The sequence below is a fragment of the Ovis canadensis genome, chromosome 19 (genome assembly GCF_042477335.2).
Source record: "Ovis canadensis isolate MfBH-ARS-UI-01 breed Bighorn chromosome 19, ARS-UI_OviCan_v2, whole genome shotgun sequence".
NCBI classification, from domain to species: domain Eukaryota; kingdom Metazoa; phylum Chordata; class Mammalia; order Artiodactyla; family Bovidae; genus Ovis; species Ovis canadensis.
The window spans coordinates 42,126,088-42,138,007 of NC_091263.1; the positions used below are offsets into that span (position 1 = coordinate 42,126,088).

The 11,920-nt window shown below is 38.4% G+C and overlaps 1 protein-coding gene across 1 annotated transcript in view; it reads left to right on the top strand.

Annotated features, from left to right (window-relative positions):
- Nucleotides 1–11,487, top strand: part of CNTN3 (contactin 3) — a 403,835-nt gene extending 392,348 nt beyond the window's left edge. Inside the window, exons 21-23 of the mRNA XM_069562133.1 lie at nt 7,841–7,953; nt 8,575–8,743; nt 11,325–11,487. Of these exons, the coding sequence (XP_069418234.1) occupies nt 7,841–7,953; nt 8,575–8,743; nt 11,325–11,425 (383 nt within the window). The 3' untranslated portion in view covers nt 11,426–11,487. The remainder of the gene's footprint in view (nt 1–7,840; nt 7,954–8,574; nt 8,744–11,324) is intronic.
- The last annotated feature ends 433 nt before the right edge of the window (nt 11,488–11,920 follow it).

Genomic DNA, 11,920 nt, shown 5'->3' on the forward strand with positions numbered 1-11,920 from the left:
GACTTTAAATAATAATACAGTCTACCCTAAAACATTTTTAGACACTGATAATCAATCCTACCAGCCAATCAGGATCATTAAAAATGTTTCTGGAGGAGCTAAGAATAAATTGCAGGTATCAAGAGACACTTAGGGATCCTTGAGTTGCTCTTTCATCCGCCTATACTGCCTGTGCCTTTGTCCTTCATATCCTGTCCTTCAGCATCTTCAACCTCATGCCTTTATAGATACAACAAGTTAATTTATTCCATCCAGATGGATTGCTTATATAAATATGTCGGTTAAATATCCCCAAGACATATAAAAATTACCCCAAATGACTCTTGATTTAGAAAGAAGAATGATAACCTCAAATGCCTTCAATGGACAGGCAGGTTTCAATAAGCAATGGTGGGTGAGTGGGGCAATCTCTTCTTCCTTCATCCCATCCTTTCTATCCATCACTGTAGGACCAGTGTTTCTCATCGTCTGGTTTTGCAAAAGAAACCAGAAGTCTAGAACTTAAATGAAACTTCCCAAATTTAAATCTTGGCACCTACCCAAAATTAAAATACAGTATTTGGATTAGACAAAAAATATTAGTTAGCTCGGTCTGGCTTTCGGGAACTTTCAGGTTGCAGTGTCTGATTTGAAGCTTTATAGTTTCAGATGTTTCACTGTCTTGTGTTTTTAAATTCAGCAATAGCTCTGCCAGCCTTTTTCCTTCTTTTGCAGTTGAGACACTGCGGCTTCTATCAGGTCAAGGGAGTAAACTCAGTACAGGTGACTTGTGAATGGCCACAGGGCATCTAGTAAGTCTGAAATGTATTAGGTAGATCTTGTCTGTGATGTTTCAGGCTTGCTGTTTGTTGGTGCACAAAGGTAAGTTCTTAACGAAGTGGCAGCACATCAATCTCATAATCTGAAGGTTCTGAGCTCATGTCTCAGAGAGGGCATAGTCTTAGGACTTCCCAGGTGGCTCAGTGGTAAAGAATCTGCCTGCAAAGCAATTTCGATACCTGGGTCAGGAAGATCCCCTGGAGGAGTCACGGCAACCCACTCTAGTATTATTGCCGGGAGAATTCCATGAACAGAGGAGCCTGGCAGGCTACAGTCCATGGGGTCCCAAGGAGTTGGACATGACTGAGTGACTAACACTTTCACTTAAAGGTAAATAGTTTTAATAGTTTGTGGAAGGAAAGGGTTACTATTTGAAGTTTGACCTTAGTAAGCTAGAAAAGAAGAACAGTTAAGGCTTAATACAAGGTACATGCCTGCTCAGTCACTTCAGTCTTGCCCAACTGTTTGCCACCCTCTAGACTGTAGCCTGCCAGACTCCTCTGGCCATGGGATTCTCCAGGCAAGAATACTGGAGTAGGTTGCCATGCCTTCCTGCAGGGGAACTTCCTGACCCAGGGATTGGACTCAGGGATCAAACCGATGTCTCCTGCATTATAGGCGGATTCTTTACCACTGAACCATCAGAGAATCCCCTAATACAAGGTAACTAAAGATGACTAAGGGTGGAAGTCGAAAGTAAGGATAAGATACTAAAGGGAAGTTTGGATCATACAATAATCAAACTTTGTTCATAATTTGCTTAATGTTTTACAATCTCCAGTCATTGAATGATTTCTTGCAAGATTTTAGTCACGTACTCAAACAACCTGATTATTATTTCCCTAATATATTTAATACTCAAATATATTTATTTTAAAAGGCTTTGTATCGTTGTTATTAACAGAACATGATTAATATTCTCTCCATTACAAGGTGGTAGTCCTAAGTTTTTTTTTTATAAAAATGAAAGCAAATCAATTATTTAAACAGAGAAAAGTTTAACAGCTAAAACTACAGTGAATAGCAAAAAGAAACATAATCATTTGCCAGAAATTTGTCCATGAAAATAAGTTTTGCAATGAGCCAATCAGAGTGTTAATGATTGTTATTAGTAGAGTGATATTCTGTTCTTGATTGCTCAATTTGAGATGAATTATTTGTAGTTAATATATCCTTAGGTCAGAGTTAATTTGAATTATGACTGTGTGTTTTGGGGTTTTTACCAGACATCTGTGTGCAACTAAAAACATCTGAGTTATTTGTTTGTATAATGCCCTTTGTTCTGTGTCATTATTTAGATCATAGTTTAATCTATGTGTTGTATTTAAAGTAGATTACCACTGATGTGCCAATTTCAGCCTCATCAAAAAGAATGATCTTTATGAATAATTGCACCCAACTAAAAGTTGGATGTAGTAGTTGTTTTTTTTTTCCCTAATATGAATATAGGCAAATATTTGCAATTAAAATGTTATCCACATAAATCATCTTAGTGGTACAAGTACTGATCTCTGGGAACCACTAACATGGTCCGTGGTTAGAAGTCAGACAATATCTTTACCTCTGTGCTCACTGTACTTAGGGGAATCTCTGACACAAAGCAAGTGCTTATTGAGTATGTAATGACTGAAAGGGATTTCCAGATAGAAACCTTTTCTGCAAGGCCTGTGTCATTCATCCAGTCTGTCTTGCCTTCCTTCTGACCTGTTCACAGATTCCAGTTCTGCCCCATCCCTCCAGCTCCACTACCATCACTTGCCTTTGGATCTTTATTGCCTTTTACACAGAGTGCTACAGTGTGTTCCCTACGGAGCTTCCACCAAGGTTTTCCTCCTTCTCCCTCCCTCTGCCCCACGGAAGACCTATGAAAGCACACAGCTATTGGCTCCACAGATCTGATCCTCCTTCAGTCTTCTGCCAATTGCCTACAAAACATTTCCTTTTCTAGTTCCTTTGACTTTCTAGACCCTTTAGAATACAGTTCCTACCTGCCTCTCGAACTGCCTTTGCTCTGATCTCTTCCCCTCCTCCTTACCTGTACTATCAGGACTGAGCTCCCCACGGCACCGTGTTAGTTCTCGGCCTTTGCACCCTGGCCTGTGTCATTCCTTTGCCTCGGATCCCCCCTGCCATGCCCGGCCCAAACCCTACATGTGAAACTCGTATCATCTTTCAAAATCCACTTGAGATGTTGGCACCTCCTTATCTGCTTTTTCCCTTAACACTTAGAACTATGTTAACAAATCATTTAAGTATTTAATTAACACACCAATTGTTTCTCTGTTTTTTTTTTTCTTATTTTTTCTTTCTGTTTCTTGTCTTCTTAGCCTCAATATGATCAGCGATATTCAAGCTCTCAAGTTGATGGTCAGCATTAATGTCCCAGTTTGGTCTTTGTGAAATTTATAGCATTTGTTGGGTAGTGTCTTGGAAGACTATCAAAATCATGGAGCTAGAAAATTCATTCTAAATCCTGTTATATTTGAGAACAGTGTCCAGCCATATGTTGTCCTGCTGACACCGTGGTAAATTGTAACTGATATTTTTTTCCTGATTCTTTACCCAATTCATTATCTTACTTTATCATTGCATGAACCATTCCTTAGGGACACGTGGGGAATAGATCAAACTTATTTTCTAATAACACTACAAAAGTTTTTTTCTTAATCCTTGTGTTGTACTTCTTGCCTTAAAATGGCCGTCAGTTACATATAAAATCTTAAGTTGACATCTACCTTTGACAAGATACTGGATTAGTGAATAAAAACTATGGACATATGGGCAAATCATTTGTCAACTCTTTCAAGAGTTGAAGTCACAGATAGTTAGCACAATGTAATAGGGGAAGCATAGACTTTGGAATTAACGAGAGCTTGTTTGAACCCACGTGATATCTCTTACCAGTTGTGCATCTTAGCAAGTTCTTTGCTTTTAATTTTTGTGATAAAAATACACATGACATAAAATGTCTATCTTACTTGTTTCTAAATGTATAGTTCCTTAGTGTTAGGCTTGGTTGTTGTGTAGCTGATCTCCAGAACTCTTTTCACCTTATGAAAGAGAAAATCTGTACCTATTAAACATCTCCTATTCTCCTCTCCTTCACCCTGGCAACTGCAATTCTACATTATGCCTTAATGGATTAAATACTCCAGCTACCTTGTATATGTGGATTCACATACAGAATGTCTTTTTGTGACTGGTTTAATTCATAATTTCCTCAAAGCTTGCCCATATTCTAACATGTGTCAAGATTTCCTTCCTATTTAGTTCTAAATAGTATTCCACTATATGGATAAGCCTCATTTTGATTACTGACTCATCTATTGATGGACACTTAGGTTGCTGAACCTTTTGTCTACTGTGGATGATGCTGCTATCAACATGAATGTAGAATCTGTTTTTATAAACTCTCTGGATCCAAGTTACCCATGTATAGAAAATGGGCATTATTATAATTCAGTATAATGAGAATTGAGTAAATTATAAAAAAAGTATATTCTACCATTCCTAACATATTTTAGGTTTTAATAAACGTTAGTTGCTATCAGTAATGGAATTTTAAATGTGAAGAGAAAGTTTGTCTGATCAAGGATTTTCCAGATGTTATTCTTACCAGTAGTGATAAGATGATTTGAAAATAGCTTATAAATATTTTTTGAAATGTAATAATGCTTCATTTATTAAATAGAATACCATAGGAATATAACTAGCATAACAAGCTCATGATTATGTGATTATTAGTGTTTAGGAAAAGGCTAAACTGTGTGGATCACCACAAATTGTGGAAAATTCTGAATGAGATGGGAATACCAGAACACCTGACCTGCCTCTTGAGAAATCTGTATGCAGGTCAGGAAGCAACAGTTAGAACTGGACATGGAACAACAGACTGGTTCCAAATAGGGAAAGGAGTATGTCAAGGCTGTATATTGTTACCCTGCTTATTTAATTTATATGCAGAATACATCATGAGAATTGCTGGGCTGGATGAAGCAAAGCTGGAATCAAGATTGCCGGGAGAAATATCAATAACCTCAGATATGCAGATGACACCACCTTTATGGCAGAAAGTGAAGAGGAACTAAAAAGCCTCTTGATGAAAGTGAAAGAGGAGAGTGAAAAAGTTGGCTTAAAGCTCAACATTCAAAAAACTAAGATCATGTCATCCAGTCCCATCACTTCATGGCAAATAGATGGGGAAACAGTGGAGACAGTGTCAGACTTTATTTTTCTGGGCTCCAAGATCACTGCAGATGGTGACCAGCCATGAAATTAAAAGACACTTACTCCTTGGAAGAAAAGCTGTGACCAACCTAGATGGCATATTAAAAAGCACAGACATTACTGTGCCAACAAGGTCCGTCTAGTCAAGGCTATGATTCTTCTATTAGTCATGTATGGATGTGAGAGTTGGACTATAAAGAAAGCTGAGCACTGAAGAATTGATGCTTTTGAACTGTGGTGGTGGAGAAGACTCTTGAGAGTCCCTTGGACTGCAAGGAGATCAAACCAGTCCATCCTAAAGGAAATAAGTCCTGAATATTCATTGGAAAGACTGATGCTGAAGCAGAAACTCTAATACTTTGGCCACCTGATGCGAAGAACTGAATTATTGGAGAAGACCCTGATGCTGGGAAAGATTAAGGGCAGGACAAGACGGGGACAACAGAGGATGAGATGGTTGGATGGCATACCGATTCAATGGGCATGAATCTGAGTGAACTCCAGGAGTTGGTGATGGACAGGGAGGTCTGACGTGCTGCAGTCCATGGGGTCGCAAAGAGTGGGAAACGACTGAGCAACTGAACTAAACTGAACTGAAAGTCAATGTTTATGTGTTTTTTTGTTCAATCAAGTTCATTTTTTGAAAAACAGTAAAAATGATGAAATGGAACATGACTATCTGATCGTTAGAAACACCAATATGGAAAATTAGTAATCAGACCCAGCACACAGCTTTTATTCCACCCCCCCTTTCCCATTTCCTTTTTTTTTTTCTTTTTGTCCATTCAAAAAGTATTGAGTTTTAGGATGCACTCATTCAGCTCGTCTGTTGATATTCTGGGACTCATATAAAATAAGACTGAATGCTAAACATGAAGTCACTTCTTCTGCAAGACTAGTGTTGGAATAAATCACTCCAAAATAAATTCCACCAAAATCACTCAAGTTTTCTATAATCTGCAAGCACATATCTCTTGACAGGAATCATCATGCTGAAGTATATTATCTGAACTGCATCAAATGGAGCCTGTCCTTTTCTAGGCCAGGGGGAATCACAGACTTTGGTAACTGTTCTCATAACAGTGTATTCATAATATTTGGATGGAGCCCCCAGAACATAGTCATTAGGAACTCTAGGCAACTGCCATTATATATGTTTTGTTATATAAGCTTTGCAACTTGAATGCTCTGAGCTGACCTAAACTTGTGAATACCAGATCACAAATTTTAAATGCAATGTGGAATAGTATAAAAGAACAGACAGTAAGCCAAAGAATCTGCAGGGAATAATCTTGTTTAGCATCATTAGTCACCTCAGTGTATGTGGGCACTCTTCCCATATGTAAGTCCAGCCACCTCTCCCTCATGGCATAAGTCAGCGATATCTAGAAATGTCTCAGCATAGCTAGTCTTTTATATCATTTTCCCATAACAAATTCAGTTAACCAAGTTAAATTTTGTGGCTAAATCTACAAGTACAATGCATTTCAGCACCATTTGGGCAATCATGATGTTGTTGCCAAATGGATAATGTTATGTTTGCTGTTTTGTGATTAAGATCCTGAGTTTTCAGTGCCCTGTGTTGCTCTTGACAAATACTACCAAACAACCCTCCCCCTACATCTAGTGTTCATGCTGCTGCTGCTAAGTCGCTTCAGTCGTGTCTGACTCTGTGCGACCCCATAGACAGCTGCCCACCAGGCTCCCTGGTCCCTGGAATTCTCCAGGCAAGAACACTGGAGTGGGTTGCTGTTTTCTTCTCCAATGCATGAAAGTGAAAAGTGAAAGTGATATTGCTCAGTTGTGTCTGACTCGTAGCGACCCCATGGACTGCAGCCTACCAGGCTCCTCTGTCCCTGGGATTTCCAGGCAAGAGTACTGGAGTGGGGCGCCATTGCCTTCTCCGCTAGTGTTCATGAGAGGAAACTAAATTAAGAATCCACGTTTTTAAACCTCAGAGAGTTTCATTAATTATGTAATGGAATTCTCATTAACGTTTTAGTGTTTTGCCTTATTTTTCTCAAAAAATTGATTTAAACTTGGAAAACGAAGACTAAAATATAGACTGTTTGCTTCCATTTTTCATGTGTGTAGCTATTACTTCATGGGAATAAATCTAAGTAATCTTTATTTTTGATTGCCTCCCATTTTGCTCATCTCATCATACATGGCTGGCTTAAAAATCATCTGCACTTCATTTCCTGCAACTTTAATCTGCTCAGTTGGCAATTTCTCTCTGCCTCTAGATGTATGAAACAGGACACAGTGCCTGCCTTTCCTGGCCCATCAACAGGCAACCCTCTAGTGGTGGATAAAAGAATTTCTTTATCTCCAGTATCAACAAGTTTTCTAAGAGATCACTGTGGTGATGGTGGTTTAGTTGCTAAGTTGTCTCCAACTTTTTGTGACCCCATGGACTATAGCCCACCAGGCTCTTCTGTCCATGGGGTTCTCCAGGAGTGGGTTGCCATTTCCTTCTCCAGGGGATCTTCCCAACCCAGGAATCAAACCCATGTCTCCTGCATTGCAGATGGATGTTTTACTGCTGAGCTACCAGGGAAGAAATGCCCTAAAGTGTATCATGAATATGCTAAAATGAATTGTCTCTCAGTGTTCTGGAAATGACTTTGTAAAAGGAAATTTAGCTATTGTTATTTTTTCTGATTCTGCCTATGCACTATGAGTTACCAAAGAGATTCTGCCTTACTTCTGCCGCCTCCTTTATCTATATGTTGTGTGTAAAATATCACTCCATGCTCAAATCTGTTTTACTTTTCTCATTCTGCATTTCAAGCTCCCAGTCAGCCACCAGGAAATGTTGTTTGGAATGCTACAGACACAAAAGTGTTGCTTAATTGGGAACAAGTGAAAGCCATGGAGAATGAATCAGAAGTAACAGGATATAAAGTAAGTGGTATAATTTGCAATGCTTTCTTTTCCCACTTCTGGTAGTACTTTACAAAGGAAGCTAGATTTGGACAGTTTTTTTTTTTCCTAAATGTTGATGGTGTGGTCTTTATAAACCACTTTTGACATACAGATATCAAGCTATATGTGAAAAGAATATTTTTCCAAAATGCCTGATTTCTTAAATATAAATTTAAGTGAAATACTTGTGCTCATATGGGAATTTTAGGCCAAATGTTGGTAAAGCGTTTGTGGTTTCCTGTTTCTAATACTCATCTATATAGTACTTAAAATGAATCCATAGTTTTGGCTCTGGTTCCTTGGTCTCGTGTTCAGGCTCAATACAGTAGGTCCTTGCCCACTCTCTGAATCCTTACAAATACCCAACCAGCTGAATGTTTCATGGAAGTTCAGCCTCCCCACCTCATTGATTTTGAGGATTTGATGATTCTACCATATGCTGACCCCTCATCTAAGATCTATGATCTATGAATGCAGCAGATACTGTAATGGGTATAGAAAAACAACTGATAAAAATGAAGTAACATCAGGGGAATAATTTTGATGAAAAAATAAAAGCAGGCAGTAAAAAAAATATATATGTTTGTTCATGCATTTCAGGTTTTCTATAGGACTAGCAGTCAAAATAATGTGCAAGTGCTGAACACAAATAAAACTTCAGCTGAACTTTTGCTGCCCATTAAAGAAGACTACATTATTGAAGTTAAGGCCACAACAGACGGCGGGGATGGGACGAGTAGTGAACAGATCAGGATTCCAAGAATAACCAGTAAGTTGGTCGAAGTCAGTGTCTCAATTCCCAGCATCAGTTATGAGCCTGCAAGAGAGAGTCTATTTGTGAGCACCCCACCCCATCTTTTTTTTTTTTCTACTCTGTCTTTCGTCTGAATGCTGAGAAGGTTTTAGAATATGAGAAGTGAGGGAAGGAGGAATTCCTCAAGAGTGCTGCTAAGTAAGGAGAATGATAAGAGCCGAAAGACAGGGGAAAAAAAAAAAAACCTTGAGAAATGTTTGCTACTGCTGCTGCTAAGTCGCTTCAGTCGTGTCTGACTCTGTGCGACCCCATAGACAGCAGCCCATGAGGCTCCCCCATCCCTGGGATTCTCCAGGCAGGAACACTGGACTGGGTTGCCATTTCCTTCTCCAATGCATGAAAGTGAAAAGTGAAAGTGAAGTCGCTCAGTCGTGTCCGACTCTTAGCGACCCCATGGACTGCAGCCCACCAGGCTCCTCCATCCATGGGATTTTCCAGGCAAGAGTGCTGCAGTGGGGTGCCATTGCCTTCTCTGGAGAAATGTTTAGTAAATGTTATTCTTTTAACTTTTGTGTTCTGAGCTTTGCATAAATTTGCCTTTGGAGTTCCATAAAAATAGAATTCTTTTTCTCAAGGGCAATCTTGAACCCACAAAACAATTTTAAGATCTTTAATATTCCAGTTGTTTGCCTCCTAGAAATTATAGACATGTTTTATCAATTCTTTACCAAGCAGAAATGTTAACATGTTTAAGGTCATAACCTACTTTTGGCCAAACTGAAAGACACTTTTTAAACAAATTCTTGGTTTCTGATTTCAAAGGAAGTTCATACTTACTTTTCCTTTCAAAATCCACATGAAGCCTACTTTATTACAATATAAAGTTATACTTTCAGAGTTGAGGGAAACAGACTTTTCATACATATTTTATCAGTGACAGTGGTAGAACGCATTTTATCTTTTCTTTAAATCTCAAGTGTGGAGTTTTGGGGCCTCATTTAAGTACCGCAGAAGCCATCCTGTCTTCATACTGTATTCTTGGTCCTTAGTAACCTAAATTACTTTATTTCCTTTCACTGAACTCTACCTAATCTATAGTCTTGGACATTCAAAATTAAAACCCTTATCTGTAATCTTGGAAAACAAAATGGGACATCTTTAGCAAATATAGAGAAAGGGAGATGTGAAAATTGGGAGGAATTTTATCTTTTCATGAAAGCATAAAAACTGCAATACCTAGACCAAAAACAAACAAGTAACCATGTGAAGAAAATGGGAAATGTTTATTTCAGAACTGAATTCTGCAATATAAAAATCTGTAGAAACCATTTAGGACTACAGACATTTTTAAAAGTATATGCACTTCAGTAGAGCAAAACCAGAAATTAATTTAAGCTTGTTATTGGTAATATTAGTGTTAGTATTTAAGTTTTAAGATTAAGATATTCTGTCCTATTCCTATGATAGCTCAAGGTTCAGAGTTAAAATTACAATATGGCCAGGTACTTTTGTGGTAATCAAGTGGCTAAGACACCACACTCCCAATGCCAGGGGCCTGGGGTTCGATCCCTAGTCAGGGAACTAGATCCCACATGCCACAACTAAGAGTTTGCATGCCGCAACTAAAAATCCCACATGGGGATGTCCTTGGTGGTTTGCATGCTGCAACTGGGAGTTTGCATGCCACAACTAAAAATACCACATGCCGTAACTAAAAGACCCTTCATGATGCCACTGAAAAATTCTGCATACTGCAACTAAAGATGCCACATGCCGAAATGGAAAAGATTCTGCATGCTACAGCTAAAAGATGCAGCATGGGGACTTCCCAGGGGTTAGCATGCCGCAGCTAAGAGTTCGCATGCCGCAACTGCAGATCCTGCATGCCACAACTAATGAACCCATGTGCTGCAACAAAGACTGAAGGTCCCATGTGCCCTCAACTAAGATCTGGTGCACAGCATGGCCACAGAGGAGCTGTCAACAGGAATAGGTTCTGTGTGTTTGCAGGAACAGACGTGATTTTATCATTTGAGGGCTGCCGACTCAAGGGTAGCCTTTTCCTCTGACGTCTGCCATCTTGCTGAGCACGCATAGGTTGCCGGTCTAGAGTGCAGACAAAGCCATCTCTAGGAAAATGGAGCTTGTTACTGATTGTTTTTTTAAGATGTTGTTTTATATTATACATAACAATTTATGCAGAAATGCACGAAAGAGAAATAAACACAGATTTTTCAGAACCCTTCTCTGATGAAGCTTTAATTAAACCATTGAATTAGCTCAAAATTGTCTGTAATGGAGTATAGTTGTTTTCAAAATGATTAAGTTGCGTTTCCACTTTCAATTAAAGTTAAATAATACTAGATAAACAAAACCCAGAATCATTTAAGAAAACTTAAGTACGTCAGGGTGTTTATAGATACCCATGGCAAATAATATCGGCTCCATTGATAAATTAAATGAAAGCTAATGTTAACTTGTGGTAGTAAATTAGGTCCCTGATATGATTTGCTTATGATTGGAAAGACTTTGCTTTTGTCCTGGTTGCTTAAATTGGTGCGGTTCTCATTAATGAGCTGTTTATCGTCTTTGACAGATATGGATGCAAGAGGTTGTACGTCAGCCATCTCCACTGTCTACCCTGTGTCAAGTTATGTCTCTGTAATAATGCTATTTATTGTAAACACCTTGTGTTGATAGTCACTTTTTAAGTATTTATTGGAAACTGAATTGGTTACAAAAGAAGTGCTTTCATGAAATACAATGATGATGCATGTGTTTTTTTTCAACTGTCTTTTTAAATTTCTACATAGGTAAAATATGAATATAATAGAAAAAACCAGTAAATCCCTTTAGGGGAATCTGAAATGCCTTAATATTTACTTGATAAACCAAAGCAATTTACATATTACATACATCCAATTTTTGATGGAGACATTCTTAAGCTATGATTTGAGGCACTGCCTATGGATGAAGACTCCCATGCTATCATGTGCACGCACATGCAGACACATACGTTGGCTGTAGTGGGGTTTTTTTAATTAATAGAGAAAAACTCGTGTAATCCAAATGCTTTCTTCCCATCGTAATAGCACTATTTGGAAGATATAATTAATATTATTTTGAAATGCTCACTTGAAATACTCAAGGATGAAAAATTACATTTTAAAAATTACCCTGTTTGGAAAAGGG